The sequence below is a fragment of the Bos indicus x Bos taurus genome, chromosome 19 (assembly GCF_003369695.1).
Source record: "Bos indicus x Bos taurus breed Angus x Brahman F1 hybrid chromosome 19, Bos_hybrid_MaternalHap_v2.0, whole genome shotgun sequence".
Classification (NCBI taxonomy): domain Eukaryota; kingdom Metazoa; phylum Chordata; class Mammalia; order Artiodactyla; family Bovidae; genus Bos; species Bos indicus x Bos taurus.
Window position 1 is genome coordinate 24,127,273 of NC_040094.1, and position 23,538 is coordinate 24,150,810.

The 23,538-nt window shown below is 56.1% G+C and overlaps 1 protein-coding gene across 3 annotated transcripts in view; it reads right to left on the reverse strand.

The window, feature by feature from the left end:
- The window catches only part of SMG6 (SMG6, nonsense mediated mRNA decay factor), a 200,745-nt gene that overhangs the window by 6,598 nt on the left and 170,609 nt on the right, over positions 1 to 23,538 (reverse strand). For all 3 annotated transcript variants that reach the window (XM_027517050.1, XM_027517051.1, XM_027517052.1), the window contains 3 exons: positions 15,526 to 15,702; positions 11,674 to 11,820; positions 1,665 to 1,818 (listed from right to left, as the gene is read on the reverse strand). In XM_027517050.1, coding sequence (XP_027372851.1) covers positions 1,665 to 1,818; positions 11,674 to 11,820; positions 15,526 to 15,702 — 478 coding nt within the window. The remainder of the gene's footprint in view (positions 1 to 1,664; positions 1,819 to 11,673; positions 11,821 to 15,525; positions 15,703 to 23,538) is intronic.

Sequence of the window (23,538 nt, forward strand, 5' to 3'; positions counted from 1 at the left end):
TTCCCGGTGCCCCTGGGGGCTGACTATTCTATAGCTGCCATCTCCTCTGGGTCCCCTTATATATTTGCTCCCTCCCCACATAATCTGGCTTCCCCCACTGGCCCATAAGCTCGCCAAGGCCAAGGGCTGCTGCTCTGCCTTTCATGGGCCCCCTCGGAAACAAGGAGACTGAGCACATGGTGGGCCCCATCAGTGCTGGTGACCAAGAACTCGTCGGGCTGGGGTGGTGTCTGAGGCTCCTTCCAAGACTTAGATGAGCAACCTGAGACGTGGCCGCCTCTCAGTTACCCCATTTCCTGACCATCCAGCAAAGAGCGGCCAACTCACTTTCTTACTCCTGAAAATCTCCTGGGCAGGAGAGCACGGGGACTTGCTCTCCTGAAAGCTGCCCCACCCGGGACCCGGTGAAGGCAGAGGGGTGGGTACAGCAACACGAGGGTCTGGCTCGGCCCCGGGCAGACAAGCTGCTCTACTTCTGAAGAACAGAAAACCTTCCTGTGGGTCTCAGGGCCTGGGCTGAAGAGGCTCTGGCCAGGCCACATGGGGAGGGGGAAGGAAGACAGGGAGGGTGGAGGCGGGCCGAGGGCCGCTTCAGTGCCAACATTCTCAGGTGGTGCTAACGTGTTTCCCACAACCCCCCAGGGTTCTAGAGCCTCTGCAGGGGCGGATGTTTCCTGCCCTTTGTTTCCACCCTCATCTGGCACTAAGACACTGGGGACTGGGAGGGGAGGCCCAATGGAACATCTTGGCATGGATGTCAGAGGTGGCTTGGCAGGCACACGGCCAGTCTGGCAGACCGTCCAGAAGCCAGGGCTTCCAAACTTGCTCCAAGTGGCTGCTGAGAGGGGACATTAAGCAGCCCTGGCTTCCCAGTCGTCTCCCAGACCCCCTCCCTCCAGAGGACAGCTCTCAGCACTAGCAGCTGTGTGAGTTGTACAGACAGAAGCCCGGGGCCCCTCCTGAAGCCGACCCACCACAGGGCTCCGAGGACCAGGGTGCCTTAGACAGTCCCTGGAGATGGCCCAGCTGGGCTCCTCCGGCCTGAGGGTGGAAGCGCGCGAGCCGGCCCTGAGATGCTGACCCTGTACCAACAAACAGCGACCAGACAGTGGTGAGGGCCCAAGTGGCAGGAATCCACAGGCGGGAGCCACGGGCTTGCGCTGGAGGGCCTCCATTGGCCTGGCCTTAGGGTGACACTGGCCAGAAGAACGCTACCTCGAACCAACAGAATGATCGTGAAAAGCTACGAGCCCATCAGACCAAAGGCATCTAACCACTTCAAAATCCTCCCAGCCTCCCTGCCAGACCACCCAGCAGCACTGCCGTTATCTGCCAGGGCTGAGTGTTTACCAATAACGGGAACCAGCTTTGCTGTTTTACTGCGAGCTTTATAAGGATAAAAACAAGGGCTGGGCTCGGGCAGCCTCTGGTTGCTGGGACACAGGAGTCCATTTGCTCAAGCAGTTTAAGCCACGGATCAGCCATAATAATTCGAACTGCTTTGATTATTAAACAGTCTCCCTTGCCCCACGCATTCCCAACTTCCCTGCAAATCCCGTCTTACACACACGGCAGGGCTCTGCCTGCTGGGCCCCGGGGCTGCGGCACGTGCATGCAGAGGGGTCTCGCTGCGCATGTGCAGGGTGGGCCCGGCCCTGACTCACCGATGAGGGGCACCACCAGGATGTAGTTCCTGCTCTCCAGCAGCTGTGCCAGGCTGGCCAGGTGGTCAATGAAGCCGTTGGTATCTGGTACGAGGAACAAGGGTCTGATTTCGAGCTCCATCTGCCGCACGTGACTCTGGTCCTCCAGGACAGCCTACGGGGACACAAGAGTGGTGGATGAGCAGGCCAGTGGCGGGTGAGCCCAGTCCCTGACTACCGTGTGCGTCAGCTCCCTGTCTCCTCAGCCTCACCCCTCGCTCCAGACGGACAGCCAGACCCCGTGGGGCCAGCCCAAGACAAACCCACGGAGACCAAATGGCTTGGGGAACAGGGTGTGACTAAAACCCCGTGTGGGACTGAGAAGGGACCCTGATGGCATTCAAAATAACGGGGCTCTGAAAGGAAGACCTGGGGCTAAAAATCAACAAGGTGCCTGAGGGTGGTTTCACACACGTTACTGAGAATACAGGAGGTACTTCTTAATCTAGATACTTTAGACATACACATATACTCAGACAGAATCTGTCATTTCCACTTACTTCACTATGTCGTTGAGAGAAAAAAAAAAGAACCACCTCAAAACCTATGCAAAAAAAGTGATGCTGACAACTAATAACCGACACCAATGTCTCCCAGAGTGGCAGGAGTTCACACAGCGGGACAGATGACATCCCAAGTCACATGTCTGTAGAGAATGCCATCTGGACTGAGGAGAATGAAGACCGTCTTCCCCGGACCAGCCAGGTGCTCCCTAAGTGGGGGTCGTCTGTGTTCCACCCGCGCTGCTTTGCCACAACTCTGCACAGTCTATACTGTTTGTTTACTTGGTGTTTTTCTTTAGGTGGACTTCAAGTCAACTCGCTTTTGTGGCTCAGCAAATAATATACGTGGTATCGGGAGTCTGAGTGCCCAGCATGTTTACCAGTTCAAGCTGAATTTCCACAGTAGAGTCAGCGTGTCTCCTACGCATCACTAAAAAAACCCCTTGGGCAGCACCAGTGGCCTGGGCAGCATACCTCCGAAAGCTCATGGCTTGGAGCTTGTCAGTCTTACACATTCGCATCTTTCAGGGTTGCTTTCATACCCATTTGGAAAAGCCCAATTTTCTCAAGACTGACAGGGCATGCGTGGCGGAGGCCCTGGGAGACAGGCTTTGGTTCATCTGTCACTATGGGCCCTGATCACTCTCTGGCTGCTTCGTCTTCTGGGAACCATGGCTAGGAAGCAAGCTGGTTTGTGGGCATCTACCCAGACCCCGTGCCCCCATGTGTGGAGCTGGAGGGCACCAAAACAAGCCTGGCAGGGGCCCGGCGCGCAGGTCCCAGCCATGCCCAGCCCTCCTGTGGCCTTCTGCCACACACCAACCTGCAGGCACACAGACACGAGCCCCGAGCAGGGGAGGAGATGTGCGTGCCAACTGAGATGGGGCCCAGGGGCTGGGCCCTGGCCACCAACAGTCAGTGAGGAAGGTGTTCAGGTTTCACTGGCAGTGACAGTAAAACTGAAAGGGCATGCCTCCGAATGCCGGGGGTGGCGCCTCTGTGACCTGCTGGGGACCTTTCCCTTTGAGTAAGTCACTGTTGCCACTGCCACCACAGCTGGTGGAAGGCACAGAGCGCCAGCGGGCATGGGAAACGCGGCCTGGGCTCGGCTGCAGTCTCCTGCGGCTCTCACTCAGGGAGGGACAGCACCTGGCCCGCGGGCCACCTTCCCAGGAACCTGGGTCCCCGGCCCTCCCCTGGGGCTGCCAGCTAGTGGGTGACACATTCCACCGAACTCAGCCTGGGCATTTAAAAACTATTACTTCTCAATGTGAGTGAGTCGACACAGAACACGTGTGATGGCGTGGGTATTTTGTGAGGGCAAGAAGTGGTCCCCGCTCAGGCTCAGCGAACACCCCAGCCTCTCCTCACGGGTGGGGCTTCAGCCTCTGGTCCCGTCACCCCTCTTCCCAGGTCTCAGGGCTCTGTACCCGCCTTTCCACTGCCAGGAACGTGCTCTTGGTGTCCTGGGCCCCCAGACCTCTGTCTTTCTCGATGAGAAGCGGCAGGATGAGCCCTCATGTCGGGTTCCCCTGAGGATGGCATCTCTGCCACCGCCTCCCTGGCTCAGACCTGTCATGTCTTTAGTTTTCCTGCCTCCAGAAGTGACCCTCCGGCCCTCAGGCTGACCCTAAGGAAGTGGCACTGGCTGCCCTTTCTACCCTGCAGGAACAATGAGCTCCCAAGACCTCGGACCAGCCTTCCTCACCGGGGGGGGTGGGGGCCCTTAGGCCAGGTGGCCGAGGGAGGCGGGGGGCTGAGCCTGCTTGGGTGTTTTGATGACAGGACGGAAGAAAAATCTAGGCACAAGGTCCAGGGAAGCGTGCGCCGTCTGAGTTCCTTGAGTGCTGGCTCAGGGCCAGAAAGGTGAATGGAGGCCATGGCGTCGTGGGGAGGTGGCAGCCTGGCTGGGTCCCCAGGGTGGGTGGGACCGAGCTGCTGAGGGTGGTCGGGGCTGTGCTGCCACCATCCGGTCCCGGGGACACCCGCGGACAACTTCCCTTAACCTGGTTTCTGCCCAGTGAGTCACCGCACCACTGCTTCCTCTTCCCCACATGCCCTCCTGGGTCTCAGGAGATTTGATGAAGCTGCTCCCCCTTCTTTTGGGGTACCAGTAGGCCTCTGGGGGGGTCATGCCTGGGTCATGACACTAGCCCAGTCCCCTTAAGAGAATTCAGACAAGGAAGGATTGGGAATCGCAGGCCCTTGTCTGTGGGTGTCGGTGTTTCCGGTTCTCTGAGTGGCGGGGTGTGTGTGTGTGTGTGTGTGTGTGTGTTTAGTATTTGCCCTCCCAACTTTTCCAGATTTTACCCGTCAGATTCCTGGCAGCTGTGCACGGCGCCTGTGCCGGCCGTCACGTCCCACTCTGATCCCTGGGTCGCACGGTGAGAGAAGGACACAGGATGCGCAGGGAGTGAAAAAGTGATGTCGGTGGGGCGAGTGCCAAGTCCCCACTCAGAGCCATGGGACGCTGGGGAGAGGGGAAGCATGCTGCCGCGGAGTTCAGAGGCCGGTAGTGAGATTTATTTTTGTTTGTATGAGCAAAAAGCTAAAGAAGCCTCTGGTGGGGGTGAGGGGGGCGCAACTGGAATGCTGTGATTCAGACAGACTGGCCCTGGCCCGGAGTCAAGTGTGCTGACCCGGAAGGAGAGGTCCTTAGGAACCCTTCTCGCTGCGGCGAAGGCTGGGCCGCAGTGGTCCTCTGATGCAGAGCTGGGAACCCTAGGGAAAGCGTGGACATGCTGGATCAGACCAGGGGCAACAGGGACCATGAAGTCATCCAGTGTGAAGAAGGAAAGAACTTAACTCTGTGTCTGAAGGCACTCAGTAACCAACTTTCTCTGAAGCCCGGAGGCACCCTGGAGCAGGCTGGTGGGGACCTGGGAGGGGGCTGGTCCACAGCGACATCTGAGGAGGAAGCTACAGGGCCGGGGTCCCCAGGAAGGGCTCCCTCACAGGTTAAGTTCCTCCTTCAACGTGCTGGGGATGACTGGGGGAGGCTGACCCTTTTAGAGAATTGAGACACTGAGAGTTACAAATAAAGGTGCCGCTGTTAGTTCACACGGGAGTCGTGGAACTGAGGAGCTCGGGTCACAGAACAGCGCCAGGTCAAGAGCAGGGCTTCCTTCTGCTCAGGGCTCCACACGGACTGCAGCCACAGGCTGATGGGACTGTTGATCCCTGGGCCTCTCTGGCCAGACCAATGTCTTCACCAGAAATGAGAAGTGTGGTAACGGCGAATTTCCACGCTCATCCTGTGTCTGAAAGTATCTAGCTAGATGCCTGATATTAGTAACAGCCAATTTCAGTTTCCGTTCTTCCTGCCCAACTCCATTTTTCACCTTGTGTATATCCAGTGGGGGTGACTATCTGGGGCAGCCACTAGGGAGCAGAGCTGGGGATGGCGAGGTGGTGGACTGCTGATCTCTGTTATGAGATTCACGGTGCTCTTGGTGGTTTCTTATTCCTTTTTTCTTTAAAGTTATGTGGAATATTTAACTATTTAAAGTTAAGTGGGGGTATTTAAAAAAAATTTAAAAACCTGGAAAAATAGAAATGAAATATAAAATAGGAAAAGCTGGTGAGATAACAACCGGCATTGCAGGCAGACATTCTTTTTTTGGGGGGGACACACTGTGCAGCATGTGGGGTCTTAGCCCCCCAACCAGGGATTGAACCCAAGCCCCCTGCAGTGGAAGCTTCCAGTCTAATCCAATGGACCACCAGGGAACTCCCAGGCATTCCTTCTTGAGCTGCAGAAACCCACGGGTGCAGATTCTGCATCTGCTCCACAAAGCAGCTTGGGTCACTGGCTTCCCTTAGCATCTTCATTGCGGGGGGGTTGCTCATGGGAACATTTCTGCTTAGGGTCCCTTCTCTGGATATCCAGAGTCGGTACCACAGAGCTTAACATATACTTGCTGTCTTTTTCAAGGTTATAATTATGATGACTTGCCCGCTACTTCTTGCTGCCCTTTCAGGATGGACAGGGAGTGGCAGGGCCAAGCATGCCAACCCTGGGCTTGCTCCAAGCAGCAGCCCAAGGGTATTTCGGCCGAAAAGCCTGACCTCTCTCAGGAGGTCTCTCAGCCCCCTGTGGATGCTGCAGGAACCAGAGAGTTGCGAGTGGCTGAAGCAAACTCTGGGATGGGCGTTTGCCCAGCTCCATGGGCTGCTGTGCCTTCCTGTCGGGGCGTGAACGTGCCCTTGGCCGGGTAGTGCGCTGGCTCCCGCCCCGTCTCCGACAGTTAGGAGCCAGGGCTGAGTGTCCGCCTTCCGCTGGATTCCATACAGGTGTGGGGGCTCTGTGTATGCCCCATTGTTCCACAGCGCCGCCCCCCGCAGCTGGGTGGCAGTGTGAATGGGCTGCAGCTATATTTAGCATGAAACTCCTGGGGCCGTCACAAAGGAGTGACCGCATCTTCAGGAGGGTGGGTGGGCGGGAAGGGGACAGGGGAGCAAAGCTATTTTCAGAACACATGTCATTGCTGGCTATGGAGCAAGGCTGTGGCCATAACGCCGAGGGAAACAATAGCTGTGGCCAGAGGAAGAGCCTGTTATGTTTCAGGTGGGATGTTTGCAACTGCTCAGGAAACCTGACCCCGCCCGACAGCAGCACAAATCACAGCAGAGCCTCGTGGAGGCACAGAGGCGGGGGATTCACAGGGCCAGGGTGAGGTGCCAAGAGGCCACGCCTCGAGCCCGGAGGAGGATTTTCAGCAACTGCTTTGCCCTGGGGGCCTGGTTAGGAATGAAACACTTCTGACCAATTTCCCAGACAAACCAGGCCCCCTGCTCTGGTCTCTGACACCTCCCAAGAAGGGCAATGGGAACAAAAGGAACTCGGCAGAAGGCAGCGAGGCGGGCACAAGCAGGGCAAGGCGCAGAGCCGCCTCGGGCAATGGGCGAAGGCTGGGCTGAGCCGAGACGGGCCGCCTCGAAGCCCGCCCTGGGTGGGCGGACTTGGCCCCCAGCGTCCAGGGCCCCGCCTGGGCGCTGAGGCTCCAGCTGCACAGGTCCCGAGAGCTGCCCACACCCCTTTTCTGACCTCCAGCCGGCCCCACTCACCAGCCTCTGTGCAACGCCGGAAGCGGGGAGGGACAGGCTGCGGAGGAGGCCAGGCCTGGCCTCCCCCCATCCCGCAGCTGAGCGCAGGCCCAGGGGTCTAGGTGGGAGCGGGGGAAGCGGGGGTGTGGCTCCGGCCCCAGATCTCAGTTGGACTTTACAGCCAGCATGGGGGCCGGGAGGGTTTTTTCCAACCCCATCTTCATATCCCCTTCCCCAAACATGTGTGGTTCCTGTTTTGCTGCATCTGTAAAAGGCGCTGGGAGCTGGGGACCTGCCTTACACCTCTTGGTTAACACCCCTGGAGACGGAGGGGGTTCGGAGCCGTGTAATTTACAGCCCATCTCCCCGATCTTAATTCACCCGATGCTCCTCTCTTCCTTATTGTATTAGTGTGACCAGGTACCTGCCAACAATAATGGCCTCTCCAGCTAGGAGCCTCTCCCCTACTCCCAGGACAATTTATACCTTTTCCTTGGGATTTTCCCCCCTTAAATTAAACAAAAAGAGGAAAAATAAGAAAAGGTTAACATGGGTTTGGAGCGCTGCAGCCCCGTAGTTCTGGGCAGGGAGCCAATGGCCCGAGGGCACACACATGTGTGTGCTCTCCCAGAAGGGCCTTCACCGGCCCTGTTTTACAGCCACCTCGGCACAGACTCCAGGGTTCACGCATATGGCCAGACAGATGTGTCTGGCTTACGTTCAAGGCTGGAAAATGAAGAATTATGGAAGTGAAGGGCCCCGGGCATTAAAGGGGGGCGGGGAGAAGGGAAGGGGGGAATTTTTTCTCTGCTGAGAAATCCTCCTGTGGCCGTGAGGCTGGAGGAAGAGGGCTGACAGGAGGCAGGCCGCCAGCAGCAGCGCATGTGGGGCCTGCTCTTAAAGGGGCCCCAGCCGCCCAGCCTGACAGCCCGCAGCAGGCCCTTGGTGCCTGGACCCGAGCACCCTGCTCCGAGGGAGCCAACGGGCGGACGGGCTCCCCAGGCAGGAGCGGCCACGGGCCCCGGAAGTCAAGTCCCGCACGGGACCACTGCCAGGTACCGCCTGTCACCCGTGAGGCCGGGCTGCCCATGGCACTCGGGACAAGGCCAGGTCCCCTCGGCATGCGCTCCTCCAGTGGCCGGTGCTCCCCTTTGGTAACAGGGCTCGCGCCCACCACACGTCACTGACCTCCGTGCCAGTGGACACTCTGGGGCGGGACTTCCTTGGTTCACCCCCATGTCCCCTTGTAACCAGCCTGGTAGGTGCTCAGCACTGCTTACCACACTGAGCGGAAGACGCAGGACCTGATTCCAAGGAGTTCGTGGTGCAGCCGGGGAACAAGCCCAGCAATAAGTGTAATCTGAGACGCGATATACATTTCACAAGTGAAGTATAAATCAGTGCCACAGGAGCACTAAGCAGAGAGGTGAATTCCTCCTAGGGGGAGTCGGGGAAGGCTTCACTGGGGAGATGGGGTTTCGTCTGGGGACTGAGGGAAGAATAGAATTTCAACAGGTAATAGGAAATGTAGAGCAGAAAAAAGGGTACTTGGGCTTGAGGGAGCAGCAAGACATAGCATGGGGAAGGGGAGCGCTGTCTGGGGACGGTGGGAGGAAGGAGGGTTGGTGCTGTCCAGGCAGCGGGGCCGGAGTGTCTGGATGGACGGGCACTTCGCATGCACTGTTTTCTGAGGGAGATGCTGTCACCACTTTCGTCTGACAGGTGAGGAAACGGGCTCGAGGAAGTCAAAGCATTTGCCCAACAGCCCACAGCTTGTGAGGGCTCACGAGGAATGGGAGAAGAGGCTGGGAAAACAGACTGGGAACAGCCTCAGATGCCACAGTAAGGAATTCAACTTTATTAGCCAAGCAAAGGTGCTGATGATTCCTGGGCAGGGGAATGGCTCTTTTGGGAAGGGAACGGTGAAACTATGTATAATGATGCACTGCAGGCAGTGAGCCTGGCTCACAGACCTGGTTCCACAACTCCAGGAGCTGCCATTCATAGACTCCAAGGTAAACAGGACCCCGTCAGACTTGTGCAGTGCAGGTTGCTGGCTCCAGTCTAGTCAGTCCCTAGGCTAAAGCAACAACTGTGGCGATGGGAATGGAGAGGAGAGGAGGGCATGAATGAGTGGACAGACAGGATCTGATAAGAAATCAGTCAAGAGGGGGCTTTCCTGGTGGCTCAGTGGTAAAGAATTTGTCTGCCAGTGCAGGGGACATGGGTTCAATCTCTGGGCTGGGAAGATCCCACATACTGTGGGGCAATTAAGCCCGTGCGCCACAACTACTGAGTCTGTGCTCTAGAGCCCGGGAGCCGCAGCTACTAAGCCCACATGCCACCACTCCAAAAGCCTGCACACCCTGGAGTCCGTGCTCCGCAACAATGAGAAATCCACGCATCACAACTAGAGAGTAGCCCCCACTCGCTGCGACGAGGAAAAACCTGTGTAGCAGTGAGTACCCAGTACAGCCAAATATAAATAAAACTACAAACTAAAAAAAGCAGACATGAGGGCTTAAAAGCCAGTGAGGAACTTTAAGATGATGCTCTCAGACTTCCTTGATAGTTTAGTGGTTCAGAATCCACCTGCGAAAGCAGGGGACATGGGTTTGATCCCTGATTCAGGAAGATCTCACGTGTTGCGGGGCAACTAAGCCTGTGAACCAAAACTACTGAGCCTTGCCCTAGAGCGTGTGCTCTGCAACAAGAGAAGCTACTGCAAAGAGAAGCCTGAGCACCACAGTGAAGAGAGTAGTCCCCACTCGCCACAACTAGAGAAAGCCCAAACTCAGCAACGGAGACCCAGCACAGCCAAAAAGTAATAATAAATAATTTTAAAAATTAAAAAAAAAAATGACGCTCTTTTTGGTATCATTCATGAACCCACTGAACAAAAATATCTGCTGAGTGTCAACTCTGCATGCTAAGACTAAGAAGTAAGAGAAAGGAAGGAGGAGAGCAAATGAAGAACGATGGTCTAGAAGCCCAGGAGGTTGGCGTGGTCAACAGACAGAATACGAAGGTCCTTGTGAGCTGGAGAGAGGTGGCTTCAGGGCCCAAAGCCACAGGGAACTCAAGCGTAATGAAGAATCCACAAAGACAGGTACTTGGGGACCTCTGATACAGTCGACGCTATAACTGTTGGGGTGAGAGTTAAGAAATGGAGGTGGCAGTATGGAGACAACTTTTGGGACGACTGATGAGGAAGAAAAGAGCTTCAGGTCAGGAAGACAGACATCCTGAGGACGAAGCTCTGAGGGCCAGGACAGAGGTTTACAGAGATCACGAAAAGAGGGAGGCAGCGGCCATACCGCCGTGACGCTGATGCTGTAGAGGTACCACGCTTAATTCCAACTGGTCGACTGGTACACACATGTCTAAAGGCCCACGGATCCCCACAGACAGGGCTCTTCCCAGGGCAGGGCTCTGTCTGGTGGACCATCAGTCTGCTGTCAGCCCTCGGTGTGCCGCGAGCACACCCCACGTGCCACGCGCTGTGCTGGGGCCTTATGTGCACCAGCTCCTGCAGGCCTCACAGCCATTCCACAAGGGAGGTGCTGTCACTACTTTTACTGTGCAAATGAGGAAACTGGTCCGGAGAAGTAAAACCATGTGCCCGAAGACACATGGTTGGTGAGTGGTAGAGCCCAGCCTGATCAGGTCAGCCTGACCACACACACTATGCTCCATCCCAAAGGCCAGAGGTGGGTGAAGAGAGGGCTGAAGACAGACATCCCTGAAGAGGACTGGCACTTCCCCACGTGTGCGGCTAGTCTTAAAGCAGGAGTGTGGCTGGCCCTTCCCCGTCTGCCCTGACAGATAAGAGGAATAGATAAGAGGAAGTGAGCTTACAGCACAAGAGCTGGACCTGGGAGAACCATAAGGAAAAGTTTGCGGGCAGGGACATACGGGTCCACGAGAGGCCCGCTGATGTGAGAATCCTGGTGTGGAGATGGAGAGTTTCTCTCTGAAGGGTTTAGCGTGTCCTATCCAGAGGGGCTCGGCTACTACAGTGGGAATACATGCAGCCGGACTGTGGCCGTGACACCAGCTCACCCCCGAGAACAGGTGTTCTCAATAGAGAACCTTGGTTTCTCCAGGAGTGTCTGCACGAGGCTCAGGGGAACTGGGAAACCCCCGAAACTGTGTGAAAGGTCGGGTCTGTGCGGCATCACAGATCATCACAAGGGGAGGAGCTTTCAGCAGATTCTTGGGGAAGAACCTGACTCTGCCTTGGATCCCAGGAGGAGGGGGACTGCAGGCGCCAAACCAGAATTGAGCGGCGGAGGAAGAACACAGGTGGTGGAACCAGTCAGGTCCCAGCGAGAGGGTCCTGCTCACCCCTGCTCCCATCTCCCCTGGGCCCTGAGCAGACCACCACCCACACCAGAACCGCGTGCATGGCCAGGCCCCACCTGGATCTTCTCCTGGCGACGCTGCTGCTCCGCTATCTTCCTGGCCAGAGCCAGCTTCTTGGCCCGAAGCTCCCTGATGTCATCCTCGCCCCCGCTGCCTTCGGCCTCCGAGTCTTCCTCAAAGTCTTCAATCACCACGTCCTCCTCCTTCGGCGGGGGCGCACGTCAGGAGAGAGAGGAGACCATGAGCCCACAGCACTGACCAGACCCACCCTCTGGTCCCTCCCGCATCTCAACTCGGGCTTCTCTGACCATTCCCTGCACAGGGCCCCACGCTGTGTGCTCCCCTCGGCTCAGGGAAGTGTCACATTTTCCCCTGGCTCTCCTGTGCACTCCAGGGTCCTCCTCTTGCACACTCACAGATCCACACTGTATCTACTTCCATGCCTACAGTCACAGACCTTTCTTCTTTGCACATACTCCAAACGTCAAACTTTGGGCCTATTTTCATTTTGAAATTCACCAAAGGGGAAAACGATAAGAGAAAGTTAAACCACCCAACTGAAGTGTAATTCATGCTAATGATCTGATAGGAATCACTCTGGCCAACAGCTGGGAGCTGGGCGTGGACACGCCCTCGCCCCAGACGGCGTCAGGGAGCAGATGCTGCAGCTCAGCGGACCTTGCCCTGGTTTCTCTTTAAGACCACAGGCTGGCGGTGTGAGGGCTGGGGGCCCCATGACGGGAATTCACATGACACGACCTTGCACGGCTGCCCTCCGGGGGCTGGGACAGACTGGGAGAAGGCGGGCTGGCTTAAGGAGTCTCCTGCCAGGCTGGAGGCGCCTTCCCCAGGGATGGCACCTCCCTGCTTGCAGCCTCGCTCTTAGAAGCCACTACTCCCCGGGTGGTCCTGGGCTCTACTTCTCACTCCCTCACTCTTGGCCTTGGTCAGTGGAGAACATGCAGCTGCCCGAGAGAGCTCCCTTGGAGGGACAGTGTTAGCACGGTAACAGGGGGTGGTTGAGCAGAAGATTCCTGGGTCTGAGTGATAACTGGATGATAATGATGATGATGATTATGACAGTAACAGCTGTCACTTACTGAGTGCTTACTATGAAGCCAGGTACCCCGCTAAGCATTTTTCACATATTAATAACTCATTTAATACAACAGCCTGTGAATGGATGCTTTCATCACCCCTAGTTAATAAATGAACAAATAGAGGTCTAGAGAGTTAAACAATTTGCTCAGGTTCACGAGGTGAGCAAGCGGCAGACCAGGGACTCAAACCTCAGTGAGTCTGATTCCAAAGTCTGCGCTCCTACCAACGACCCCCATCGGTGCAGGTGCGGCCCTGGACCTAGATGGAGCTCAAGGCCGGCTTTAGCAGCCCAGCTGTGCTCCCGCAGGCCCACAGGGATCCTGCTCAACACAGGCGACCCTTTCCTCCAACTGCCCGTTGCGATGGCATTCCGATGGACACGGTTTGCAGAAAGTGGTTAGCAGAGCGTGTCAGTGGGCAGGCAGTGCCTTGTCTTAGGAGAATCGAGGGGTGAGGGAGTTAGGTGTCTCGGCAGCATCCTTAAGGAGACAGACTCTGTTCTGCTCATGATGAAAGATGTCTGAATGAACAGCTCCCCTCTTCCTCTCTCGATCACCTTAAGTGGCTCAGTTTTACAGGGTGGAGAGGGACAAGATCTCAGGAAGGGGCCACTAGACGAGATCTCAGAACTGCCACTAACCTAAGAGGTCTCAGGGGTCTGGGGTGCTGTCTGCAGTCACTACTCATCTGACAATCTGCAGGCTCCTGCAGTGTCACCCGCTTCCAGAGTGGCCCAGGGGTTGGGAAGGAGGAAGGCTCTCTGCACATTTACTTCCTGTCTTAGGGGTTAACCTGGACGGGGTGAGGGGAGTCAGGTCCCTGGCCGGCCTATGGGAGACACTGCCCTTGCCTGCTCTGATCAGCGATACACAGGGTTATCATGGGGCTTGCGCTGAGCCTGACTGAGGTCAAAAGAGGGTCAGTGAGGCTTGTCTGAGGCTGGCTCAGCTCTCACACCAAACGAGGAAGTGCAGGGTTATGAAATTACACAGACCAGGGTAAGCAGGGTTTCCCAGGGGCCACTAACACAAAGGAACCCAGGAGGCTCGTGGGAAAAGGAAGAAGTGGGCAGCACAGCGTGGGTCACAACCTTTGTCTGGGCAAGAAGCCTTGGAAGGAGGGAGACAGTGTGGCACAGCAGAGATCTAGGGCCAGGAGCTGGACTGCTCCTTGTTGAGGGGCGGAGCCCTGCCCTCTGGGCTTGCCTGCTGCCCTGGATCTGGTCCTGCAGGCTCTTGGGCCAGGGGACATCTCCTGCAGTACCCTGGAGAGCTACCTTACTCACCTACTGCCTGCCTCAGCCTTAAAACACGGCTGAGAGAGCCCACTGGGGCGCTACCCCGCCCAGGCTTCCCTCCACGGTGCCCAGGGCTTGGGTGGCACTGCTCTGCCCTGCCCAGAGCCCGGACACCCCGGTGGCTTTAGCAAGCCCACTGGCTCCTCCCATACTGACAGCTCATTCTTTCCCGTTACTCCCTGCCCAGGTTTCATCTGGAGGGCCTGGAATCATGGGCTCAGCTTCATCCTTGGAACTACCTCTCGCCTGGAAGCAGAGCCCTGTGTCATTAGGGGTGGGGTGGGGTTCTCCGGCTATTCCAATGAAGCCGATCCAAGACTGTGCTGCTCTGAAGACTCTGAAGCAAAGGTGGCCACTCTATCACTGCCTCAGATCACCAGCGACAGCATCCAGCTGACATCTGGCTTCCCGGGCCTGCTGCTGATTTCATCCCCGAACCCCGCCCTGCTCCACCGGGCGCTGGAGACCGCCGCAGGCCAAATGACTGTGCTGGCCGACAGCTGACCTGGCCTCTGGCTGCAGTTGCTTCCGTCTCCTCCTTGAGTCCCACGTTCCTTCCCACCTAAGCCCCCTCTGCCTCTAACACTGGTGGGGTGGGGGGCAAAGAGGAGGGCAGAGATGAGCATCAGGCAAGGTGGGCTCTGTGTGCACCCCCAGCAGTCATCCACACCCAGACACACAGCAGGGCAGCGGGCAGCGGCAGTAAATGCACACACGCACCCACAGTCGCACCCACAGTGCCCCACCTCACACCGACTCACCACCCACAGACGGTGGGGCAGCTGGCAGCAGTGTTCAACTTAAGCTGACACACAAACCCCCTGCACGCAGAACCGCAGTAACAGTCACCCCCAGAAAGAAACCTACATGCACGGTGAGGCCAACACCAGCGGGGTCTAAGGGGTGGGCACTTGGGCTGGTGCACACACATACACGCTCACATACACTGTCTGGAGTGAGTGAGGCAAGGGCTACAGGAACAACCAAGGGCAAACAAACAAGAGGAGAATTCCTTAATCACATCAGGATGTGCAGGAGGGAGGGCGGGAGGGAGCGAGGGAGGGGGTGATTTTCCACACGGGGCCAGCAATGTCAGCTCTTCCTGTACGTGCGCTGGAGGCTGCGGTTCGGGCCTGTGCTGCGCTGGGCTCCACACATCCATAAACTTGATCCTCGGCCTGAACCCTAACACTCCCCACCCTCCCGACCCCCTTCCCTAAGCCGCCAGAGCTGCACATTATTAAACTCTTTCTTCCCTCCCTTCTCCTCCAATGCAACATTAAAAAGAAGCATCTGGAACTCGTAGCAGAGCGAGATGGAGGCATTGGGGTGGGACTGGCAGGAAGGGGCACCAGCAGAGTGCACTCCTGAGGAGCCAGCCGGCTGGTCATGTCAGCATTGCCACTGCTCTGGGTGGTTATAAATAGCCAGGGGTCAATGCTGAACCCTGGGCAGCGCGGGGCTGGGGGGAGCCGTCCCTTGGCCACAGCGGGCTCTTCCCGCATTGTACCTCATCTTCCAGTTGTTTTCCCTCTTGGCTTCCCATTTCCTTTCCCATGGTGTCTGGGACGGGTGCCACTGACACATATTTTCCACCCTTGAATGCCAGCAGAGGCTCTTCTTGTCCACAAAGGGCTTCCAGAAAATACTTCAGCACTGTGACCCTTTTGCAGTCGGCTGCAATAACCTACGGGGCGAGAGAGAGAGAAGAAAAACAGCACTTTCTAAAAGGGAAGATGAGAGACATTGACTGGAGGCTTAGGGGCACCCGAGAAATGTGTCATCTGCATGGTGGGGGTGCGTGGGGAGAGTGAGCGGGATCGTGTGTATGTGAGATGAGGCCAAAGGCCAAGATCTTTGAGTCACCACCATCTCCCCTCAGGTCATCTCTAGGGTAGCGGACACCCCCAGCACCAATGACCGTTGTCCTCTGGGGTTTTGCCTCTCTTTGACTTAAGTCCTGATATGGTATCTAGCTGGATAGAAGGAAGGGTGGAGGGTAAGATGCTGATGGTCACAGAACTTGGAGTCCTGGTACTCTCACTGCCACTCTCCATTCTGCTCCCAGCTCCACTCTCGTCAGACTCCTGAGGGGAGAACTTCCAGCCTGAGTGAGAAATGAATGATGAGGGCTTTCTTGGCTGTTTCATTTCAGGTTTCCCCTGACAGGTTCCTGCCCCACCTAAGAGCTTCTTGTGCTCAAGAGACGGGGGTCCAGCAGGAAACTTGTCAGGAGAAGGGAGACAGGCAAAGCAGGTGGAAGCAGGGTGTTCCACCGAGCTCTGTTCCTCCAGGGGTTTGGGCTGTCCCGCTCCCATGTGGCCACATCAGCACACAAGCCAGTCCTGTCAGAGAAGCTGGGGCTGATTTAGCTGAAATGAAATCACTGTCTTGAGCAATCATCACATTTGTAAGTGGCTGAGATAAAGTTTCCAGTCACCCTGCCTGGGGTCCTTCTCCTGCGAAACCTGCAAACCCACCTGCTTTGCACCTTCTCGTGCCCGTTCTTCCTCCCTGACCTCTGGGGTCCTCTCCTCCCTTCTGGGAGGGCACTCACCAAGGGAGGAGAGGGGCTCCCCTTGGATCTGGAGCTCACAAGTAGTGAAGGCCATTCCCACAAGGAAACACTGTGGTGGCCAAATATGCTGCAGGGTGGCAGCCCCTCCATGACCATGACTCCGGCCCCCAACCTGCCACCAACACCATGCCTCCCATCCTATCGTGTGACACAGACTGCCCTGGCTGCTCCGCATAGCGTGGTAACTAACCCGGAGACTGTCTCAGATTGTTTGCTCAGTGGTGCGCAGGTGTCTTCATTATCCCCCTTGCCTGGGTAATAATGCCCGACCCCCTGGTGGCAGAGATTACATCTTGCATTTCCCTGGCAAGGGGCGCCGGGGACAAGCGGGGCACTAGGGAGGCGCATGGGGAGGGCTGAGAGGTGCAGGGAAGCCTGGCTGTACCAGAGGGAAAGATGAGGCAGGCAGGACCCAAGTCCGCCAGGAGCCGGTGGAGACGAGTACCACTCTGGCAGCCGGGTGGCTGGGGGAGGCTGACCGCACACGACTGTCAGCCCTGAGCCATGCGCCTCCATCGTTGGCCACGTCTCAGCCTGGATGGAGGCCCAGGACGGAGGCACACGGCTCAGGACCGACAGCGCCTCTGCTGGCCCCACCAACGGCCTGGGCAGCAACTGAGGCCTGAATCGCAGGCTGAATACCTCGACCACCTGGGAGGCTGGCCTGAAAGGTGCTCAGCCACCCGGGAACGGCTGAGGGAAGGACAGCTGTCATGAGCTTGGGGTGCCCAGTCCTGTGCTTCCAAAGAGGGAAGAAGTGCATGCCGGGCCAGAGCGGGTCACCGTGGGTTCCATTGCGTGTCTTCACACATGGGATGAGGAAGGCTAGAAATACAGAAGCAGGGGCTAAGAGGCATTAAAGAACAGAGCTGAAATGAGTAATAGCCTGGCAACCAGCACGCACAGCGGCCTCCCTGCATCCCCAGCCTCTCACTTGCAGAGGAAACTTCTGCATTTCCACAAGACTGCCAGTTTCCTCTCTGTGGTCTAATTTTAACCACCTTGTCGTTACAGTGTGTGTCAGCCACCTGACCCCACTGTGACCTCTGACCTTCTGCCCCAGCTACTGCTTGCACTATGGAGAATTATGTAATGGAGCCAGGACTTTCCTTTTCGGTGTGAGGCTGTTGTCACCGAATGGAGAGGAGGTGGGGTGAAGGAGTGAGAGAAGGACAGAGGAAAAACCTGACGGTGGTCCCTAGCATCACCCTGGGGCGAGGGGTACACTGGCGCTCCCGCTGAGTGTGCAGCTGAAATGTGCCCAGGAGACGAGAGTGTGCCTGGGGGTGTGTGTGCTGACAGGCGAGCCGGACAATTCCTGCTGTTAGGGCATGGGCCGGAGGGCACGCCGAGTTCCTGGCCAAGAGGGAGGAAGGCCACATGTGTGGACGTGGGGCTCCTGGATACGGGGATTTCCAGGGACGCAGACATCCTGAGCCGGCCCACGGCACATCCTTAGAGGATCGCGGGGAGCTGTCATCTACGTGGACACACACACAGAAGCAGTGTCGCCTGCCTTCCCCAGCCCCTGCTCCACCACCTACCCCCATTTTAGTTTTCACTCTGTTTGGAAGGAACCTGGCTTCTGGGGGCTTCTGTCTGCTGTGGCCATCAGTTCCTCCTGGAGGGCAAGGAGCTCCTGGATGATTCTCAAAGGAGCGCTGATCCAATGGGGTCTCTAAGTGGGGTATGAAAAAGAATTCTGCAAGTTTGGAGAGAGAAAAGTCACCCAGCCTTTTGGAAGGGTGTTCTTGCCTTCGTGATCCAACTATGGGGGAGGAGAGCCACGGCTGTACAGTCTCCTTAGGTTTCAGAGTGCACTGCGGGGGTAAGGAGTGGGGCTGGAGCGATCAAGGAGCTGGGAACTCTGAGAGGCAGAAAGTCCAGGGCTTGTCCGGGGGCCCAGAAACACCTTCGGTCTCCAGCCCACTGGCCTGTCTGCTGAAGCCTTCTGCTTTCAGATGGGAGGCACCAGCCCCGCAGGGTAGGTTCCTCCTATACAAAGCCTCCAGCACTTGAGTTGGGCAAGAAAAGTTTCAATGTGTATAAAAAGGGCTGTCACAACAGATGAAGCCCTTTAAACCACCCACAAAGAGCCAACTCCAAGGCGAGCTTTGTCTGGCCAAGGAGGATTTCCTGGTAGGAGAGGGGTTAAAGTTGGGCTCCCCGCTCAGAAAGGAAGGAGCCCAGATGCAGTCTATGACATAATCCCCACAATAGCTCTGTTCGTGAGTACATTTTTCCATTCTGTATCAATGAAAAACAGAGAATGTAAGTGGTATGTACATTGTAGCTCTGGGCAAATTCTAGATTCTCTAGAGGAGAAAGATCTGGGCTGTAAACAGGTGGGGCTGGACCAGTGATGGAGGTAAGGAAAAGGCCTGGTGGCCAGGGAACACCTGGGGAACCTAAGACCTGGGGAACCTGAGACCTGCACCTTCCTAGGGGCAGTCATCGTCCTCCTGGAGGGACTCATGGTGCAGGAGACTACGAGGAACTCCAAAGTTACTGAACAAAATGCCTCTCATGTCTCACTCCAGTCAGCTCTGAAAGGAGACTGGGGCTCTCAAGAGAAGCCACTGCCAGGAGAAGCCTACACACCACAAGAAGAGTAGCCCCCGCTAGCCGCAACTAGAGAGACGCCTGCGCGGCAACGAAGTCTCAGCACAACCAAAAATAAATAAAATTTAAAAAGAAAGAAGGAAAGGAAACTGGGGCTCTGGGTCAGGGAAGGGCTCAAAGAAGGGCACCCAGAGAAAGCCCCTTCCCCTCCCCCAAAGGCCGTCTGGGGCAGCGTGCCCCGCTGGTGGGAACTGAAACCTCGAGCTTCAGGGCTCCAGCTATCACCCGGGTCAGGTCCACACGCAAAGAACCCAGCAGAAAGGAAAACTGAAAGTGAGATGTGGCTGGCGATATGGGAGCCTGGCCTGTCCTGGGCTCAGTCCCTTCGAGAGAGATAACGTGAGCGTGCATGTGGTGAGTGGAGGCTGGTGCCCAGAGGAAGGTGAGGTCTAGAGGAAAGCAGGAAGAAACCGCCAGGGTAAAGAGAGAAGAGGGAAGGCAGTCTGGGGCATATCTTGGGTGGGGTGGTGGATGAGCAGAGAACGAATGGTGTTCTCTGAAAACCGGTGGGTCTCCATGGCCACGCAGCAGAGCATCAGCACAGCCTGTGCAGAGATGCCTTGAAGAAACAGAAAAACAGATCTAAGCTCTTATAGAAGGCGGTGGAGGGAGAGGGAGCGACGGGGAACTGAGCAGCAGGTACCACAGATGCATGTTAAGTTGTGAGACTTAACAGCAGCCAGGGAAGGGGAGGAGGGGCCAGAGAGCTGAACCAGGCCTCTGGATGCAAGCTCCACGGAATGAGGGACTCGCTGCATCTTTACTGGGCCCCCGTTTTCTCCAGACAGGCCTCCTGGAAGGTACAGACACTGGAGCGGCTGGCTACATTTTGCAAAATGTCTTTTTCTAAATTTTTGGTTTGGGGCGGTCAGAATTTAAACTTGCTCTATCAGCCAGTTCTATTTTTTTTTTTTTTCTTTTCTGGTTTTAAAAAGTCTTGCTTGCTACTGCTCCTCTGGTTACAGAGAAAAATCACACGGGTTTTCCCCTACAAACTCAAGTTTACAGGTTATTTTTCTTGTTTCTCTAAATGGAGCCAATTACTTTCACATTTGTTGAAACCTTCAATCAAACTTTATAGCTTGTTAATTTCACAGAATGTCCTTAGAGCAAATAAGATGCAGACAGAAAAGTGAAGTCTTGCTGAGATTATTAAGAAATTTTAACATAGCCTATAAACCCACGACCAAGGCTGGTAAAACACAGGCCCGCCCGGCTGGCTGCTGAGGTCAATTAGCAATGGGTTAATTATCATCTTTAATAAGCCAAGCCTGCATGATTGGCTACAAGAAACTGACTCAGACTACAGTGTTTTCACAAACTGAGAACCTCCAGTGATACACGACTCATCCTCACGGGAGACCGAAGGGTGGGTCGGTCATCCTGGAAGGATGATTCTACAGTGGCCGAGGGTGGGTCAGCCTGAGAAGAGGTCTACCAATGAAAGTTCAGACACAGGGAATCCTCTGGAGCTGGGGGGACAGAGGAAAGGGGTTATTCACGTTCCTAGGGGAGGGAAGCTGGCTTTGAGGATGCACAATCCCTCTGAAGGCCGAGGCAGCTGCTCATGATAAGGGGGAAACAGATACTCCCAGCCCAGCTGAATCAGGACGGATGGGTACCGCACTGTGAGAGAGGGTCACAGGTCAGAGGGGAAAGGAGGGAAGAACCTGGCAGGCGCTGAATGACAAAGTGGACAAGGAGAAAATGTCTGGGTCCTTGTGCCAGACACGGATCCTGACAAGCCCCGGGTATCCTGTCCCAGGGCCTCCACTTGGTCAGCGGGTCACTTGCTCCCCATCCCTGCTGCAGCAGGACCCCCCTGCTTCCAGCACAGGCCTGGCCCTCAGTCTTTTTTGATCCCAGTGTCCAGACTCAGTGCTTACGGTTGGTCTGCACCAGCTGAGGGGTCTACGGGTCACAAGGCAAAATGCTCACATCATTGGGCAAACCCACCCCGCAGCAGCCACACCATTCCACATGTCTGGTCCCAACAGCTGTGTTTTCTTCTTCGTGAAGGCAATGCGGGCTGTTACCAATCAGCTGGCAAGGCACAGATGCCTGTTCAGAGTGAATGGCAGCCAGCTATCCCCACCCATACCCCCTTCACCGTGTACTTGTGTGCGCGCGCGTGCACTGGCCTTAAGTTTCCTAGAGAGGGGTGGGTGGGAACTGGCAAATGGTCAGGTAGGAAGACTTGGTAAGGGTGAGAGAGATGGAGATTATGTTCACACTAGGAAGAGAGGTGGGAGAACAGAGGCGAAGTGGAGCATACACTGGTGGCAAGAAGGTAAGTACAGAAGGAAAAACAGGTCCATTTTGGGAACAGGCAAGTTGAGGTCATACAGCAGCTTGGTGAAGAGCCTAGGCTTTATAGGTGGAGGTCTAAATTCAAGTGCTGATGGACACTTTCTAGCTGTGTGTCCTCAGGCAAGTTACTCAATGTCTCTGAGTCCCGGATCAAAGCTGTTTGAGAGAGATAATGCATCTCAAATATACAGCAAGGTGCCTGGGCTCAAAAAGTGCTAAATACATGAGTGGCTGTTATGCTTCTTCTTCTGTGCTGCCCTGCTCTGCTCAGAGGCAGGAGGGGGACTCCGTCTGATACCACGGAGACGTACGGAAGCCAGGCTCAGAGGTAAGGGCACACGGCCCCGGGCTGAGGGGAAAGGCCCTGGCATGCTCACCTGGCTGCTGAAGCTGCTGAAACAGTTTATTTTAAGCTAAGGTGTTGGATCCAGGTGACTGGACAAGGCACTTGGTGGAGGGAAGGGCCAGCCTTTCTGCAGTGGCCCCTTTCCTACTGTCTACAAGGACTCGGGACCTAACCACAGGCCTGCATGCTTTCTATAGGACTCCAGAGGGGCCCCCAGGGCTGGGGCTTTAGGACAAGCGTGGCACTAATGCACACACCACAAGTAAGGTCCTGTGGTGAATCACAGCTGCCTTAACCCTCTGGCCCTTTCCTATTGGGGTGTGGGTGGCAGATCTGCCTCTGTTAATGGTATCCTCCTTACATGAGACAAGCTGCATCCTTGCTCCAGGTCTCTCGACACAAGAAAAATAATTTCTACCCACCTGAATTTCCTGAGCTTGGACATTCTAAACAAAGCGAGAGAGGAGTCCTGGCTCTCCTGGGTAGAGGACAGCTGGCTCTTCTTGAACCGTTCCCTCGTGGAAAGAAACTACCTTTTTTCTTCCCCTGGAGCTCTAAGCTCCGACTGTATGAGCAAGGTGCATTCTCAACAGTGAGCGCGTTGCAGGGAGCAAGCTATAGGCAGCAGTAGCTCGGGCTGCAGTCCAATCGGCTTCCCCTGCAGAGGCTCTGAGAGCAGCCACCCGCACTGGCAGGGGCTGGGCGGATACTGGCACTGCCAACACAAGCCTTTCAGGTCTGGCTGGCTTCAGCTGCTCTGAAACCTGGAGCTCTGGTGCTGGGGCCCTCACTCACTGAACCAGCAGGGGAGGCTACAAGCTCAGCCCCTGGGGAGGAAAGGCCTGAGTCTGTCTCAGTCTACAAATATCCACATGCAGTCGGCTTCTACACTGCCGGTTAGTTCTGGGCCAGGAGCACGGTATCTGGAGCTCTGGTCGCTCTGAGCCACTTGCCTCTTTGCCTTCCAGACAACCAGCATGAGGAGGCCGCCCCTTGGGTTCGTGTGCACGCTCCATCACCCAGTTTGCTTCTGGTTTTATTTATGTGTGTGGGGATGAATGCTGAGACCTGCAGCATTCAACACACCCAATCACCACTCAGCTCCACAGACGCTTACTAAGTGTCTACTGTGTGCACGAGGCCCCATTCTAGACCGTGAGGATTCAGTAGAAGGGGGTGGGGCACATTCAGAGCAGGTGAATCAAGCTGCCAGGAGAGATACCTGCCCCACCAAAGACTGACGGCACCCAAAAGGGCAGAATTCTCATTTCTCTTCTCCTTCACAGGGAGAGGAAGAGGAAGCCTGGGAGAAGCAAAAGCCCTCTGTAGAGACTGGGCACACGCTCCTTTATCCCTTTTAGGTGGAGAGAGCCTGAAGAAGTCAGGAGGGAGAAATCCCTCGGGCTCAGCCTTGGCACCAGGTGAAATCCCCGTCTCTTCTCAATGCTCCCCATGGTCCGTGTGAGGCCTCCCCACCAGACATCTCCTCACTCCCTCCTCGTTGTTTCTCCCTAACCCCCAACTCCAGGTACCCCTGTTCAACATTCCCCTGCATGCCATTTGCCCCCTGGTACCTCTGAGACTAAAGATGACTCCCCAAACTGCCTCGACCTACAGGCCTTTACTTCCATGCAATCAATTCATTCCCTCACCTTCCTTTAAGTGTG